Here is a 19430-nt window from a genome sequence, read left to right as displayed (position 1 = left end):
AGAAGTGAGCTCAGATCTTCTGTATTGTTCATCACATATGACTATATCCTCACACTAATACTTTCTTTAGTGCAGGGTGATCCTGTAAATATTTGGGTTTAAACTTCACTGTGTAAAGCTGTTGGAGAAACTGTGACAATTCCTTACATTTATTAATTTGTATACCATAGTCTAGAGGGAAGGAGGTTCCTAGGAAAAGCAAGCTTATTTCTAGAAAAATTTAATGAAATATTTGGACCATCCTGAGGAAAGTATCGAGTAAGTTACTTGTCAGAAAAAATGTAACAGTTTGAAACTTAACAGTTTGAAAATATATAGTAAGTGTGAATGCTTACCAAACTGATCCAGCTATGTTTTGGCTTCTTGTAACAATTTTAAGCAAGTTCCAATTTCTTCAGAGTAATTGATGCTCAAAGAGTTACTACTTCTTGCCCTTTTTATTTCAGACTGGAATATCCCCAAGATATATAAAAACACTGGAATTGTAGTCTCTCTAACCTATCGGGACATATCTTGGTCATTCAGGAACCTTCACATATCTTAATAAATAGAGCCATATTCTATTTGTAGAATTAAATCCTCATTATCTATACTTAGTACTCCAGTTCCTTCTATCTTCTTTTGTAACAAAGTTTCTTTTGCATGAGGTATCTCTCTCTCAGCAAAGACACTTACACCATTTATCAGCATATCAAGAAATACTATTACTAGTATTATTTGTTTCTCTTTTGTATCCCTTACTGAGGGGTTGTAGTCCAGATTTAGGGCAAGCATAGGTTGACTTAAATATGTTAACTTCATTACACAGAAACAATACAAGAAAACTGAAATTTTAATTTCAAATCTATTACATTTCCCTCAAAGCATGTAGAGTTTAAAGTTAGATAGCTAGGATTCAAATCTAAACCCTATCTCTGCCACTTACTATATTTTGGGCAAGTTCCTTATCTTCTCAGTGCCTTCTTTTCCTCTTTTGTAAATGTGATCAATAACAGGACCCCTTATATATCCCTCAGGCATAAAAAGAATGAAATCTGGACGTTTATAACAAAATGGTTGAACCTAGGGATGCCAAGTGAAATAAGTCAGACAGAGAAAGACAAATCCTGTTATGACTTCACTTATATAGGGGATCTAAAAAACAAAACAAACAAACAAAAGAGAACCATACTCTTAGACATAGAGAACAGACTGGTGGTTGTGGGACAGGAGGAACATGGGTAAAATAGATAAAAGAGGAAAAAAATTAGGTACTTAAGAATTATTTTTGAAGAGGAATATAGAATTATGTGTCACTTTTCACACATAAGGCTATAATTTCTTAAATATATATATCACTTGTATCACATATAGCTAAAATTACTTAAAGAATCCTAGCATTTCTTCCTTATACTGCTATCAGTGTATTTTATGCATTTTAAATTAACAATTCAGCTATAAATTAAAGGATGAGATAGCAGTTGCAAAATGAAAGGAAAAAAAGATAATAAATTTTGGAGTAGGCTTTCTGTTGAATTAAAGTGTGTCAGTATTTATTTGAACAAGTTTTGCCTGTAAATCCAGTGAACAAGTGCAACATTTTAAGCAAGTTTCTGTTCCAACCTTGACAGCCATGGCAATGGTGTAATCCTGCCATCTAGTGGAAGATCTACATCACCGCAGGTACACTATTTGAAAACTTATAAAAAGCCTCAAAAGAATGAAATCACATTTTCATGTTCTGGTATTTTAGATTTTAATTCTTCAAAATGGATCTGATGAGAACGATGATTTTGTGATGTTACACAGAGAATTATTTAAATGTAGTATGAAAAACCATATATAAAGAACAAAAGGCACAACTTTGAGGAAATCTAACATATAGTGCATAATTATCAATATAAATACCGCTCTACAAAGGAATAATGGAGATTTTGTGAGGAGAAATATTTCAAATAATTCATGAGCCATAAATTTTAACACTTCATCAGTGGAAATCGTTAACATGTTTTCATACTTAGAGAAAAAATTAGCAATTGCAATAATAATACAACATTTTCAATGTACAAAAGAAAAAGAAATATGAAATATAATACCATTCTCTATATACAAATATAAATACACACATGTATGAACCATTTTTTAGTGTAATGGAAACAAGAAATCAGTATTATTTGTTGTATTTTTAGTTACCAATTTGCCTAAGATTAAATTCTGGCCAAGGCTGACCTAATGGCTAGAACTTCAGACTTCGGCACCATGGTGTTGCTGTAAGTCACTGTTGCCTCAGTAACATAACACTTCTTCACAACACAATTGTCAAAACTGGATGACCTAATACTTTCATTTAGAACCAAATCATCTAAAATGCATAGAGATATCAAAAATGATTTGGTTTTGAGCATTTTTCACATATTTCCATGAATAGCTTGATAGGTAGATGGGTAGATAGACCATTTTAAAGAGACATGGTTAAATAGTAGGAATCAAAGACCCACTGAAACGTATGTGAGAAAGTGAGCAAAGTGAACCCCAAAAGGCAAGCTCATCCCAATACATGTGAGCCCTAAGGACTCATGGACCCCCTGGGCTACAGTCCACTTCTCATCTTTTCCTATCTCACTCTATGAGGGAGCTTCATACACGTGCCTCAAAGACACCCAGCCCACAAGTGCAAGCTCAGGCCCTATCCCCATCACACCCCACCTCCACCCTCATCTGTCGGCTCCCACAGTTTGGACCAGGAATCTGAAATCTGTTACCTGGAATGTGTTACAGTTTTGGATGGGCATTTTTCTGTGTCTCCCAAAGCTCTTCATTCACTCTGTGTGGAGGGGCCACTGTATAACAACAGGCAGAGGAGGTTCCACTAATGGGTCTGAAGGTGACACCGACATATGTGTGGTTTACAAAAGGACATTTTTTTTAGGGTGGCTACAGGGTAGAGAGATGGTGTAAAATGATGGTGTCAGAGGGTGTCTTTCTAACAGCACTTTTTTTAGCTGGTGTATCCCAGCATTTTTTCTAGAACGGAGAGTGTCCAACTTTCCATGGAAGCAAGGAGGAAAGAATTAAGGGTGGTCATCATGTTGTCCTCCAGTCATGACCCAGAGAGTCTACAGTGGAAATGTACCCCCTCTGACTTGCGATGTTAACTATGAAAACCAATCTTCTCTTCAAACATGAGGTGTCTATTCTTCAGTCTGCTTTCATTTTGCAAGGGGAGTGAACATGCCAGTAACACATGGAATTGTTGTGTCATAGACAAGTATATGTACAAACTTACCATGCTGTTCATTTTTGAAGATGATGAACCTGTTCTTTGCTTTCTTAGGCTATTAACTTCTTCTACATTTCCATCTTTTGGTTTCAAAATCATTCTGCTACTTCCTGCAGTTCCTTCTGATGAGGACCGCAATCGCCTTTCTATAAATCTCCCTTCACGATATGGACTGAGGCTACTGGCAAGAACTGTTAAAAAATAAAGTTAAAATTAATATAAATGCTTAAATGTAGTTTTTACATATATTCCACTGAAAGCAAATGGAGACTCCTAGTGTCATTCAAAAATTATCTAAAACAGAAAACCTTTTAAGTTAATAGCGGTGGTTTATTTGCTTACTCATGTAATCACTTTGAAGCCCAAAACATTTGGAACAATTATTGGCTTTTCCATACATCTCATGAAAGTCACGTAAGCAAATCCTGTCCTTATTACCTTCAAATTTTATAACCTGATCACTTCTTACTACCTCCCCCACTAATACGCTGGGCCAAACTCCATTACTAATAAATAAATAAATAAAATTTTGACAAAGAATTCAAGATTATACAATGGATGTCTTCAGTAAATAGTGCTGGGAAAACCAGTTAGCCATATGCAAAAGAATGAACCCAGATCACTATCTTACACCATATACAAAAAACACTCAAGATTAAACACTTAAATACGAGACCTGAAACTGTAAAACTCCTAGAAGAAAACATAAGGGGTAATCCTCTTGATATTGGTCCTGGCAATGAGTTTTTCTAATTTGATACTAAAAGCAAAGGCAACAAAAACAAATATAAGTAAGAGGAACTAGTTCAAAATAAAAAGCTTCTATAGAGCAAAGTAAACTGTCAGCAAAATGAAAAGGCAACCTATGGAATGAGCAATAATTTTTGCAAATTACGTACGTAATAAAGGGTTAATATCTAAAATACACAAGGAACTCACACAGTTCAATAGCAAACAAAACAAAAACAATAAAAGATAGGGAAAGGTCTTAGATATTTTTCCAAAGAAGACATAAATGGCCAAAAGGTATGTGAAAAGGTGTTCCACATCAGTAACTATCATGGAAGTGCAAATCAAAACCACATGAGATGTCACCTCACACCTGTTATGATGTTTATCAAAAAGCCAAAAGATCACAAGTGTCGAGGATGTGGAGAAAGGGAACAGTTATACACTGTTGGTGGGAATGTATGTTGATACAGCCACTACAGAAACAGTATGGAAGTTTTTCAAACAATTATAAATAGAACTACAATATGATCCAGCCATTCCATTTCTGGTATATATGCAAAGGAAATGAAATAATTATCTCAAGAGATATGTGTACTCTCATGTTTAAAGCAGCATTTTTATGTACAAAAGCCAAGGTATGGAAGTAACAATCTTTCAACAGATGAACAGAAAAAGAAGATGCAACATATATATATACACACATATGTATATGTATACTATATATATGTGTGTGTGTATATATCTATATATATAATCTCACATTATGATGAGGAGTGTATTATGGTAACTGAAATAAGCCAAATAGAAGACAAATACTGGATGATATCATTTACATGTGAAATATAAAAATAGAAAGTTACACTAATGGAAACAAAGAGTAGAAAATTGATTGATTGCCTGGAGCTGGATGGTGGGGGAAATAAGGAGGGGTTGGTGAAAGGGTACAAACTTTCAGTTATAAGATGAATACGGTCTGAGATCTAATATATAACAAGGTGACCCTAGCTAATAACACCATATTGTATAATGGAAATTTGCTAAGATTGAACTTAAATATTTTCACCAAGGAAAAAAAATGGTAACTGTGAGGTAAAGGATGTGTTAATTAACTTAGTGGGGGGAAACCTTTCACAATGTACATTATACCAAATTATCACATTGTGTAGTTAAAATATCTTACAATTTTGTCAATTATTTATCAATAAAGCTGGAAACAAGACAAACTACAATTTTACCTCCCACTTTCTAGTCTTTTATTCTGCTTTAAACTTATCCTCAGCAGTTACAACCATCAGACATTTATTTATTTGTATATTAACTGTCTGAGTATCCCCAAGATACTAAGCTTCATGAATGTAGGAATTTATGCTTATTCTGTTTATCTCTATTTCCCTAGAACCCAAGACACTGACAAAACAACTATTTGTTGAATGAATGAATGAGTGAGTAGGTGAATGGATGAACTTTTCTATTTAAGCTCATCTACTGGTTTAAAGAGTTTTGGCCAAAACCTACTAAGCCAACATACAGCAGTTATTTTTAATTAACTTTTCAAGGTAATGAAGGAAAGCTAAATTGCCAGAGAGCTAAACATTACATTATTAATTTTGATATGATCATATACCGAATACTTTCAGATGTTTATTAAATACTAGCTTAACATCTTTCATAATAAATACAGAATAAATTTAATACTACAGAACTTAATGTCCATAGCAACCTTTTCTTAAATAAAATACACTTATTTAACTGGTTTTACAAATTTAAACTTCCAAGTTATAAAATCCCTATTAATAGCAATAGGATCATATGGTAGTTCTATTTGTAATTTTCTGAAAAACTTCCATACTGTTTTCTGTATGGCTGTATCAGCATACATTCCTACCAGTCCCACAAAATGAAGGATAGTATACGATCATCTTTTCCTTGTTGACATTACTGGCTTACCTGCCTACCTCTATTTTAAAAACTGCAAATAATATGAATAGCCAATGTCCAAGAACAAATTATATACTGTCAAATTCAGTGAAATTAATTTAATATGTTAAGTAGCTTGCATTTAGGATCTTAGTCAACAATTCAATAGTCATCCAGGTAATTCCCTAGTTTCCACAGAAATGGATATGTACAGTATTCAATTTGATGCCCAGGCAAGTCATCATTTCTAAATAAGAACTAAATATAACCAGGACAAGCACATATCTACCCTTTTTTGTGCTATTTCTTTTAAAATATGTCTAGATTCCAATAAGAGATTCACCACTTGCTAATGATGTGATTTCATAGTTAATGACTTAATCCTAAAACTTAGTTATCAACAACTGCCACATAAAATTTTGGTTAGGATTAAATGAAACAATGCCTTCAAATTACGTCAAATTTTTTGGGCACATATTAAGTTTACAAAAGCAGGAGCGTCATCATCATTATTCTTATATTATTAAGTAAGCAGGTATAACTAAAGCCAAAAGAACAAAGCTACCAAGAATAAAAAATGAAAAAAAGTATGCAAATGCATAAAAGTGCTCTTTTGTATCGAATGTGAAAAATATTAAGCTATACAATTATATAGCTGGACAATTAACACATCTGAAACTTTGAAACTGCCATATTCATGGAGGACCAGTTAAATAAATCATGAGATTCCTGACACTATAATATATAATTTTACTTATTATAAATTTTATTCAATATTCTAGTATTATTTTTCATGTTTGGTAAAGAGCCAGGGTCATGATGTGAACTATAGTCTAGTCATTAAGAACCTGAATTTTGGACTCAGATAGTTGTAACTTGTCTGTGCTATTTACCAGCTATATAATGTCTTAGTCTGAGTTTTCAAATTTGTAAAATGGGTTACATACTAGTGCCTACCTTATAGGGTTTCTACCCCAAACAATTATGTGCTATCTTTGTAACTGTGGACATAGTACTTAACCTATCTGTGCTCCAATTGCCTTGCACATAAAATGGGTTACAATAATAACTGTGACTTTGATAATTTGGGGAAATGCACAGAAAAGGAAATACGACATGATAATCATTCAATGTTGGGAGAACTAGTTAGTACTAGTAGTAACAATAGGAGCAGCAGTAGTAATAGTGATCACTGCGGAGGAAAAAAATGATAAAAATAATGCCAAATACAGTCCAGTAGCTGGTATATATTCAACAATTTTCTTGAATTGAAATTGGTATTAGACAAAATTTTCTGTTAAATAACAGACTGCAGTATTTCAACCATCCATCCTTTTTAAAGCAAAGAGAGGGTACCCAAGGTTACACAGAGAGTTAATGACAGAGGCAAGATGAGAACCAGTCCTTCCAGACTCCAGAGACAGTATTTTTAAAGCTTGCAATTCTGTTGTACTAGAGATAGAGATTATTTGTGCCAAAATACGTATATTATTTAATAAGAGTTCTCTGTTGAAATAGGTAATAAAATTTTAAATATATAAATTTATTTTATAATGGTCTTGGCTGAAATATATCCATTTTATTAACTAAGAAATACCAATACTCTATCATGAAGTCTAATAAAGAAAGATGTTATTCCACATAAACCCAAATTGCAAATAAAATTAACTTCCACTCTCTTCTGAGGGTCAGAATCTGGATAACATAACTAAAAAATATGAGTAATATTGGTGAGTCACATTTTCAGCATAACATAATTGAAGCAAGTTTAAAAGTAAATAATGATTTTAAACAAATTATAACTAGGGAAGATTAGGGAATGAAAAATAAAGAAAATGTAGTTTCCATTCATGAGATGGAGTAAGAAAACTGAATAAACTGTCATGAAAATTATAAATAATATTTATTATATAAAGAAAACCAGCATACCTTTGGCAGGATTTGTATCATATCCATATGAAGTTTTGTTAAAAATGTGATGATCACCAGAAGAAGGTATAATCCTTGAATCTGATATAGGATGGATCCCTTTAACACATTCAGCTATTACTTTATGTTGCTCATGAAATCCAAGTTTCCTTGGGGAGCTTGTTGCCAGCATTGTTTCACCATTCTGTAATATCAGATGCTCTTCTCTTTGTGTATCTGCTGATAGGTGATTCTCTGAGTCACTCCCATTCATAACAGGTAGTTCAGAGATTTCCAATAACACTTCTTTCTGATTAGCAGCAGAGGTTTCTGGTAAGGAACTCAATTCGGTGCTACATCGACTTTCTAACCTATATTTCCCAGGAGACAGATTTGCACAAGGTACAGTTCCCATAAAGTCTACTGTTGTCTTTTTAACAGCAGCAGGATTGGGAGAGATCTGAGAGGTAGAATCACTGTGTCCAAAGTTGTCACAGTGGGATACCATGCTTCCACTTTTAGGAAATGCATCTGCTTCAGACACAGAATCTTCAGTCAAAGCTAAGAACTCCGAAGGTGTCTGAGCTGTGGTAAGATCAGTAGAAAGCAAAGGAGATTGTAAAGAGCTTCCTGCCCGTTCTGTTACATCCACAGAACAAGATGGAGAAGCTCTTACTAATACAGGTTCTCTCTCTTGGTACTGTGCAATTTCCAATGAGAATCCAGACTGTTGTACCAATGAAATGGATTGGCTCTGTGGAATTGGCTTAGAAAATTTATGATGAGATGAAAAAGATTTAGTAAGCAGCTTCTTTGTTGATTGCTTTACAGAATGACGTGTTTGTTCTTCTGTGAATCCAGAATCATCCCCCTCACTTTTGCCAGAACTTAGACAATTTATAAAGACATTCTTATTAGTTGAGTGCTCTTTTTCCCTTTCAAAATCCTCTGTCAAAGATCTTGCTATCTTCTTATTTCGTGAAGTACTAAAACCAACAGAATGCCTTCCCCTGGTTTTAATATGATCTTCCAAACTCAGTTTTTGCATACTGCTGTGACCAGGTTGAGCACCATTTGAAATACTTAGGTTCTGGTTGGTAGCTTCTTGCTTGGGTTCACTCCCCTTCTTATGGTGGAAGCTAATGGAAGGAGTACGGAATAGACTCCTCCGTTTACCTGTACTACCCGAGCTTGAGTTAGTGCTGGAAGGAGAAGAACTGTGGACGCCAACTGTATTACTGGAGGAGGGTGAAGAAGGAAGAGAATCATGTCTTCTGCTAATACTTCTTCTGAAAATTGGCAACCGGGAGACCAGGGTAGATCGCCTTGATCCAGAGTCCCCCATTGGGACTCCAAGGCTTGTACTGTGACAGCCAATTTAGCAGCCTGGGAAAAGTTAAAGAAAAAAGAACAAGTCAACAGAATTCAAGTATAAAGGATACATTTTAAAGTTAAACATTATTTTTCCAAGACATGGAGTAGAATTTGGTTTACAGTGAAACAATAAATAATAAAATTCTGATCCCTAAGGGTTTTTTAAAAATTTATCAGTAGCAAAACTATCCAATAATTTTGCAGAGCAACTTTATAATGGTGCAAAAATTTCAAGATTATCAAGAATATTTAGTTTATTCAAAAGAGTATTGGGTAGAAGGCACAAAAATCACTATTCAAGACCCAGTCTTGAATATTCACTTTGGTTCTATAATTTGTTAAGTAGTTTAATCTTAACTTTTTATGTCTATTTTTTTTAGATGGTATAGTATGTGGCAGCCATGATCAGAGCCCTCTGGGTAGAATGCTGCACTCCTGCCTCTGTTGGGCAGCACCAAACATGCCACAGGACTCAATAAGTTACTGATCGGAGCATAAGAGAATCACAGACTAAGGTGTGACCCGAAACTAGTTGGACATATTCTTCCCCTTGGAGTTTTATTTTGGACCTTTAGAGATAAGATTGGCAGAAAACTAAACTACAAAGGACATAGTGTAGAGCTATAAACAAGGTAACATTATGAGGAAATCACAGCTATGAGTAAAGAAAAGACTTGAATAAAAGCTAAATGAATTGGTAATGTTGAGACAAGTTGAAAGTATACAGTGAAAGAAGCAGAAGCACAGAAAATGTATGAACCATATTAATATCAGGGTACCAATGATGAAGAAAAAGAAGAAAGAGAAGGAGAAAGCAGCACAGTTCCGAACTGTGATGTACCAAGTACTTCTAGACAAATGATCTCTTTCAACGCTTCAAACCATAGCAATAGATACTATTACTATAGACATTTTACAAAAGAAAGATAACTTGCCTAATGTCTACTCAGCTAATAAGTGGTAAAGCAGGAATAAGAAACTAAGCCTTATCTAACCACAGAGTCAGCTCACAATGAGCATGGTGCATACTTCTTTCATTACAGTAAAAAGCCAAGAACTTAGGCTGCTGAAGACCTATCATATATGCTTTCATTTCAGGGATTCCAAGGTGTATCGTCAGTCTTGCTATTCTGGTAATCACTATTTTTCACTGGTTTTAATGAGCCATGATTTGGTTCCCATTTAGCTTTGTTTCTAAGTTTCACTTAATTTCCTAAAGTATAATGTACATAACCTCTTTGTCAATTTGAATCAAACTCAGTTTTATTTTGTTGTTTTTTGCAACCAAAACCACCTAACTAAACAATAACAAATACTACATAAAATGACCAGCCCTCCACTTTATCATCCTTACAGATACATTAGGAGATTGGTCAAGCAAAATACTTTCATGTCCTTGAAGAAGTATGTGACAAAAATGAAAAATACCTTCTTTTCCAGGCATGCACTCACAAATATTTAATATTTTGTTCAAATGATATAAAATCTAACAGGCTTGCAGTATATGATTTTCACTGGATTTTTAATTGCACTGATTGAATCTGAATTTAGATCAACCTGTGAACTACTCGAAAAACATTTAAGTATTCTTGTAAGGCTTTGGGTGAAGAAGAAAGCTTAAAACATAAACAAAGACATTTTAGTTCCTGATGACTTTCACAAATTAAAAATATCTCATTTTCCTCCCAACTTATGTTTTCCAAAATGGATACAAAAATAATATATTTTTCATTATTTTACCCTTAATAATGCTTTAATTAACATTCTCAGCTGTAATTTTTTTCAATTATTTTCAAGATTACCATTTAATGCCTAGTGAAAAATCTTGCTACAATTAGATTTTCTGACCCTGCTGTTGATAACCCAATGGTCTTCAATGCACTAATGTCAAGATTTTTACTATTACTATTGAAATGCCTTCAGAATTTATGCACATTGAAATATTGCTTGGGCTTTTTTTTAGTATTTCTTGCATTTGTATCAGTACTTAAAAATAAAAGAATGAATGACTCGGTTCTATATCTCTTTAGCATGTATTGAAAGGATTTACTAAACTAATAAAAAAATTTCAGAAAAAATTACAATAATTTTGCCTCTTCCTAAATAATGAAAATGACCAGACTTCCACTGGATACAAATAATACATTTAAACTACTAATAAATTTGATCTAATTCAAATAAGAACATCATTGATACTAAGAGATATTTGTACACTGAATGGAATGACACGAAGCATATAAAAAATCTATTGGAGATAAAAATCCTTTAGATGTCATTTTATCTACTGATAATCTTGTAAATGAAGGTCTTTATTTCCTATTGAGTGCTTTCCAGCTAAATGAGAAAAAGATAAAATATCTGTAGGTTGCACTTACCAATATTCTTTAGAAAGGCTCTACAAGATCTGGATGCTCTCTACATCTCCAGGTTCACCATTGCCTTCCTCACATTTCATTGTCTAATTGCATTGGTCATCCCTTACCATATTCTGTTAATTTTCACCTTATGTGCATTTACAGATGCAGGTCAGCTGGCTTGGAATGCCCTTCCTGTAACTCTGACGTGACAATTCCTATTCCTGTTGCTATAATATCATCCCTTCCAGCAGGCCATCCCTGGCCCCTCTTCCATCCTCATCCATTTTGAATGCGATACTACTCCTTTATGTGTCCTCCAGTATTACCTTACTTAGTACACATCTGTTTATCTGACTTTTCTATTTTACCAAAAGTTTCCTAGTGGTAAAAGCCATCTCTGATTTGCTTTGAGATTCCAGTGCCTAATCTAATGAAAAATTAGTAACTATGGAGCAAATGGACTTCAAAAAAATGAAGTTTTAACTTGAACACATCAGTATTTCAAACACAAACATTTTCTGTCTCACTATCATAAACAAATACTACAATTTTGAGATAACTTATGTTGAATTACAACTTTTGGAGATTTATAAGTTAATTGAAAGCCTTTCAAACTACGAAGTCATTCAATAATCTAAAATGTGCTAATACTTGAGAACATAATGAAACAAAATGCTGTACAAGTTAAATATTATTACATCAATTCATGAAAGACAAATATAACACTACATGTTAATGTTATTTTTCATTATAATTTTATTTTAATTACAACAATTACCTTTAATCCCTTAGCAAACTTTGTATATATCTTCATATCTTTCTCTAAATTTCCAAATCAGATAAATATATATTCTCAATTCTCCTCTGATGTTTCTTGGTTCAAAAGTCATAGTCACTTCAACCATAACAGGTCCTAAAAACATACAGGTTGAACGAGACCTACCCACTGTCCAGTGGCCTTTACTGCCATAAACATTATTTTTACTCCTTGTCATTATATAATGAATTTGTCATATAAGAAGAGTGTCTTCTACAGTGACTACAATGGGGTATGAGGGGGACTCAATAATAAGGGTGAATGTAGTAACCACATTGTTTTTCTTGTGAAACCTTCATAAGAGTGTATATCAATGATACCTTAATAAAAAGTAAAATAAAAAGTAAAATAAGTATCTTCTAATTATACCTTTAAAGCTGTATAAATAAACAAAAAAAATTAAACTGGCTCGGAGACAATGCCCCTAGAGAGATGCATACTGACCTAATTAGAAGTGGTACGAAACACAGCTTGACCTCAGCTGAAGAAAGAGAACCCTTTGCTCTTCAGCACCAGGATTTAACAAAAAGCTCTTGGGAAGTACTTTATCCAGTGATCTCTATAACCTTAGCAAACACTATCATTACCTTATGGAGGTTAACATAAATATGGTAGATTTAATTTGAGTATAATTAAAGACCAATTTCTTATTTGACATGAAGAAGATATGGACTATAGATAAAGGGGTTACATAGATTGATAATATGTTACCTGTTAAAAACTAAAGTAACAGTAAAACACATTAAAGAAGAAAGAAATACTGAAAACAAAATATGCACTTTCTCTCACAATTCCAAAGGCATTAAAACAACCTGCAGGGTTTCAGAAATATCATCTTGGAAACTGATTACCATACACACAAACAGGAATGTCTGTGCAGGTAAAAGAAACAAAACAAAACACTCTTCACCTGTTTTTCTTTCCCAACATTTTTCAAAATTTTCTTAGAATTTGGACAGTCCTTATATATTTGACTATAAGCCAAAAATGAAGAAGATTTACCTAATGTCCCATACCTTGAGATAATCCTAAGTATCACTGTTTACATTCTTGCAAAAATTGGTTCTATTTTATGGCAAAAACAAAACTAAACATACAAAAAATACCTCTTGCATACATATTCAATTAGCATAACATTTTCTTTTTTTTTCCCAAGCTCTGTTACTTACTGAACTAAAACGTGGATAATAATTACTGTATAGGAGAGAGGGAGCCAAGATGGCGGCATGAGTAGAGCAGAGGAAATCTCCTCCCAAAACCACATATATCTATGAAAATATAACAAAGACAACTCTTCCTAGAATAAAGATCAGAGGACACAGGACAACATCCAGACCACATCCACACCTGCGAGAACCCAGCACCTCGCGAAGGGGGTAAGATACAAGCCGGGGCCCGGCGGGAGCCGAGCACCCCTCCCCCCAGCTCCCAGCGGGAGAAGAATAGGCAGAGCGGGAGGGAGACGGAGCCCAGGACTGCTGAACACCCAGCCCCAGCCATCCGGACAAGAGCGCAGACACAGTGCGTGCACGGGGCCCTGGATTCTAGGGAAACAGGGCAGGAAGAACGGTGAGCGGTTACCAGAGGCCTGGCACCGCAGGACATAAGAAAAGCGAGCAGCAATTTTTTTTTTTTTCTGTTTTGTTTTGGCGAGCGCTTTTTGGAAGTCTTAAAGAGATAGGGACCCCAATACTAGGGAAACAGGGCAGCAAGACCAGTGAGCAGATGCCTGAGGCTGGCGCCGGAGAAGAAAGAAAAAAGAGTGGCCACTTTTTTTATTTTTTAATTAAAAAAAAAATTTTTTTTTAATTTTTTTTTTTGGGGGGTCATTTTGTTTTGGCGGGTGCTTTCTGGAAGTCTTAAACGGGCAGGACGGGACACTAAATCCAGAGGTAGGGAATCCGGGGATCTCTGGGCACCCTAATCCCCTGGGCTGCAGGGAGCAGGGAGGCCCCTTATGGAGATAAATAACCTCCCAGCCGCTACCCCTCCAACGCGACTCCGTCACTTTGGAGCAGCTGCCCGAGCCAGGCCACGCCCACAGCAACAGCAGAGATAAACTCCATAGCAGCCGGGCAGGAAGCAGAAAACCTGTCTGCATGGAGCTACCCAGCACAAGCCACTAGAGGTAGCTGTTCTCCCAGGACAGGAGGGCCACAAACCAACAAGAAGGGAAGTTCTTCCAGCCGTCACTCATCCCAGCTCTGCAAACTATACCTATTACCATGAAAAGGCAAAACTACAGGCAGACAAAGATCACAGAGACAACACCAGAGGAGACAGACCTAACCAGTCTTCCTGACAAAGAATTCAAAATAAAAATCATAAACATGCTGACAGAGATGCAGAGAAATACACAAGAGATATGGGATGAAGTCCGGAGGGAGATCACAGATGCCAGAAAGGAGATTGCAGAAATGAAACAAACTCTGGAAGGGTTTATAAGCAGAATGGATAGGATGCAAGAGGCCATTGATGGAATTGAAACCAGAGAACAGGAACGCATAGAAGTTGACATAGAGAGAGATAAAAGGATCTACAGGAATGAAACAATATTAAGAGAACTGTGTGACCAATCCAAAAGGAACAATATCCGTATTATTAGGGTAGCAGAAGAAGAAGAGAGAGGAAAAGGGATGGAAAATATCTTGGAAGAAATAATTGCTGAAAACTTTCCCAAACTGGGGGAGGAAATAATCGAACAGACCACGGAAATACACAGAACCCCCAACAAAAAGGATCCAAGGAGGACAACACCAAGACACATAATAATTAAAATGGCAAAGATCAAGGACAAGGAAAGAGTTGTAAAGGCAGCTAGAGAGAAAAAGGTCACCTAAAAAGGAAAACCCATCAGGCTAACATCAGACTTCTCGACAGAAACCCTACAAGCCAGAAGAGAATGGCATGATATATTTAATGCAATGAAACAGAAGGGCCTTGAACCAAGGATAATGTATCCAGCACGACTATCATTCAAATATGAGGTTGGGATTAAACAATTCCCAGACAAACAAAAGCTGAGGGAATTTGCTTCCCACAAACCACCTCTACAGGACATCTTACAGGGACTGCTCTAGATGGGAGCACTCCTAGAAAGACCACAGAACAAAACACCCAACATATGAAGAATGGAGGAGGAGGAATAAGAAGGGAGACAAGAAAAGAATCTCCAGACAGTGTATATAACAGCTCAATAAGCGAGCTAAGTTAGGCAGTAAAATACTAAAGAGGCTAACCTTGAACCTTTGGTAACCACGAATTTAAAGCCTGCAATAGCAATAAGTACATATCTTTCAATAGTCACCCTAAATGTTAATGGACTGAATGCACCAATCAAAGGACACAGAGTAACAGAATGGATAAAAAGCAAGGACAATCTATATGCTGCTTACAAGAAACTCACCTCAAACCCAAAGACATGTACAGACTAAAAGTCAAGGGACGGAAAAACATATTTCAGGCAAACAACAGCGAGAAGAAAGCAGGGGTTGCAGTACTAATATCAGACAAAATAGACTTCAAAACAAAGAAAGTAACAAGAGATAAAGAAGGACACTACATAATGATAAAGGGCTCATTCCAACAAGAGGATATAACAATTCTAAATATATATGCACCCAACACAGGAGCCCAAGCACATGTGAAACAAATACTAACAGAACTAAAGGAGGAAATAGATGACAATGCATTCATTCTAGGAGACTTCAACACACCACTCACCCCAAAGGATAGATCCACCAGGCAGGAAATAAGTAAGGACACGGAAGCACTGAACAACACAGTAGAGCACATGGACCTAATAGACATCTATTGAACTGTACATCCAAAAGCAATAGGATGTACATTCTTCTCAAGTGCACATGGAACATTCTCCAAAATAGACCACATACTAGGCCACAAAAAGAGCCTCAGAAAACTCCAAAAGATTGAAATCCTACCAACCAACTTTTCAGACCATAAAGGCATAAAACTAGAAATAAACTGTAAAAAGAAATCAAAAAGGCTTACAAACACATGGAGGATTAACAACATGCTCCTAAATAATCAATGGATCAATGACCAAATCAAAATGGAGATCCAGCAATATATGGAAACAAATGACAACAACAACACTAAGCCCCAACTTCTGTGGGACACAGCAAAAGCAGTCTTAAGAGGAAAGTATATAGCAATCCAAGCATATTTAAAAAGGAAGACCAATTCCAAATGAATGGTCTAATGTCACAATTATCGAAATTGGAAAAAGAAGAACAGATGAGGCCTAAGGTCAGCAGAAGGAGGGACACAATAAAGATCAGAGAAGAAATAAATAAAATTGAGAAGAATAAAACAATAGCAAAAATCAATGAAACCAAGAGCTGGTTCTTCGAGAAAATAAACAAAATAGATAAGCCTCTAGCCAGACTTATTAAGAAGAAAAGAGAGTCAACACAAATCAGCAGTATCAGAAACGAGAAAGGAAAAATCACGACGGACCCCACAGAAATACAAACAATTATTAGAGAATACTATGAAAACCTATATGCTAACAAGCTGTGAAACCTAGGAGAAATGGACAACTTCCTAGAAAAATACAACCTTCCAAGATTGACCCAGAAAGAAACAGAAAATCTAAACAGACCAATTACCAGCAACGAAATTGAAACGGTAATCAAAAAACTACCAAAGAACAAAACCTCTGGACCAGATGGATTTACCTCGGAATTTTAACAGACATACAGGGAAGACATAATACCCATTCTCCTTAAAGTTTTCCAAAACACAGAGGAGGAGGGGATATTACCAAACTCATTCTATGAAGCTAACATCACCCTAATACCAAAACCAGGCAAAGAGCCCACCAAAAAAGAAAACTACAGACCAATATCCCTGGTGAACGTAGATGCAAAAGTACTCAACAAAATATTAGCAAACCGAATTCAAAAATACATCAAAAGGATCATACACCATGACTAAGTGGGATTCATCCCAGGGATGTAAGGATGGCACAAAATTTGAAAGTCCATCAACATCATCCACCACATCAACAAAAAGAAAGACAAAAACCACATGATCATCTCCATAGATGCTGAAAAAGCATTTGACAAAGTTCAACATCCATTCATGATAAAAACTCTCAGCAAAATGGGAATAGAGGGCAAGTACCTCAACATAATAAAGGCCATCTATGATAAACCCACAGCCAACATTATATTGAACAGCGAGAAGCTGAAAGCATTTTCCTCTGAGATCGGGAACTAGACAGGGATGCCCACTCTCCCCACTGTTATTTAACATAGTACTGGAGGTCCTAGCCATGGCAATCAGACAAAACAAAAAAATACAAGGGATCCAGATTGGTAAAAAAGAAGTTAAACTGTCACTATTTGCAGATGACATGATACTGTACATAAAAAACCCTAAAGACTCCACCCAAAAACTACTAGAACTGATATCGGAATACAGCAAATTTGCAGGATACAAAATCAACACACAGAAATCTGTGGCTTTCCTATACACTAACAATGAACCAACAGAAAGAGAAATCAGGAAAACAACTCCATTCACAATTGCATCAAAAAAAATAAAATACCTAGGAATAAACCTAAACAAAGAAGTGAAAGACTTATACTCTGAAAACTACAAGTCACTCTTAAGAGAAATTAAAGAGGACACTAACAGATGGAAACTCATCCCATGCTCGTGGTTAGGAAGAATTAATATCGTTAAAATGGCCATCCTACCCAAAGCAATATACAGATTTGCTGCAATCTCTATGAAACTACCAGCAACATTCTTCAATGAACTGGAACAAATAATTTAAAATTTCATATGGAAACACCAAAGATCCTGAATAGCCAAAGCAATCCTGAGAAAGAAGAATAAAGTAGGGGGAGATCTCACTCCCCAACTTCAAGCTCTACTATAAAGCCATAGTAATCAAGATAATTTGGTACTGGCACAAGAACAGAGCCACAGACCAATGGAACAGAATAGAGAATCCAGACATTAACCCAGACATATATGGTCAATTAATATTTGATAAAGGAGCCATGGACATACGATGGCAAAATGACAGTCTCTTCAACAGATGGTGCTGGCAAAACTGGACAGCTACATGTAGGAGAATGAAACTGGACCATTGTCTAACCCCATATACAAAAGTAAACTCAAAATGGATCAAAGACCTGAATGTAAGCCATGAAACCATTAAACTCTTGGAAGAAAACATAGGCAAAAACCTCTTAGACATAAACATGAGTGACCTCTTCTTGAACATATCTCCCCGGGCAAGGAAAACAACAGCAAAAATGAGTAACTGGGACTATATTAAGCTGAAAAGCTTCTGTACAGCAAAAGACACCATCAATAGAACAAAAAGGATCCCTACAGTATGGGAGAATATATTTGAAAATGACACATCCGATAAAGGCTTGACATCCAGAATATATAAAGAGCTCACATGCCTCAACAAACAAAAAACAAATAACCCAATTAAAAAATGGGCAGAGGAACTGAACAGACAGTTCTCCAAAAAAGAAATACGGATGGCCAACAGACACATGAAAAGATGCTCCACATCGCTAATTATCAGAGAAATGCAAATTAAAACTACAATGAGGTATCACCTCACACCAGTAAGGATGGCTGCCATCCAAAAGACAAACAACGACAAATGTTGGCGAGGCTGTGGAGAAAGGGGAACCCTCCTACACTGCTGGTGGGAATGTAAATTAGTTCAACCATTGTGGAAAGCAGTATGGAGGTACATCAAAATGCTCAAAACAGACTTACCATTTGACCCAGGAATTGCACTCCTAGGAATTTACCCTAAGAATGCAGCAATCAAGTATGAGAAAGACCAATGCACCCCTATGTTTACCGCATCACTATTTACAATAGCCAAGAATTGGAAGCAACCTAAATGTCCATCGATAGATGAATGGATAAATAAGATGTGGTACATATACACAATGGCATACTACTCAGCCATAAGAAAAGGGCAAATCCTACCAATTGCAGCAACATGGATGGAGCTGGAGGGTATCATGCTCAGTGAAATAAGCCAAGCAGAGAAAGAGAA

General features: G+C 35.7%; 1 protein-coding gene across 5 annotated transcripts in view; it reads right to left on the bottom strand.

The window, feature by feature from the left end:
- CCSER1 (coiled-coil serine rich protein 1) overlaps window positions 1-19430 on the bottom strand; it is a 1396684-nt gene that overhangs the window by 1210650 nt on the left and 166604 nt on the right. For all 5 annotated transcript variants that reach the window (XM_057502445.1, XM_057502443.1, XM_057502446.1 and 2 more), the window contains exons 2-3: window positions 7838-9202; window positions 3266-3450 (exon numbers count right to left, since the gene is read on the bottom strand). In XM_057502445.1, coding sequence (XP_057358428.1) covers window positions 3266-3450; window positions 7838-9161 — 1509 coding nt within the window. In that variant the 5' untranslated portion in view covers window positions 9162-9202. The remainder of the gene's footprint in view (window positions 1-3265; window positions 3451-7837; window positions 9203-19430) is intronic.

Source organism: Manis pentadactyla, chromosome 5 (genome assembly GCF_030020395.1).
Source record: "Manis pentadactyla isolate mManPen7 chromosome 5, mManPen7.hap1, whole genome shotgun sequence".
In the NCBI taxonomy this organism is placed as follows: Eukaryota; Metazoa; Chordata; class Mammalia; order Pholidota; family Manidae; genus Manis; species Manis pentadactyla.
This window is presented reverse-complemented; position numbering and strand designations above follow the sequence as displayed.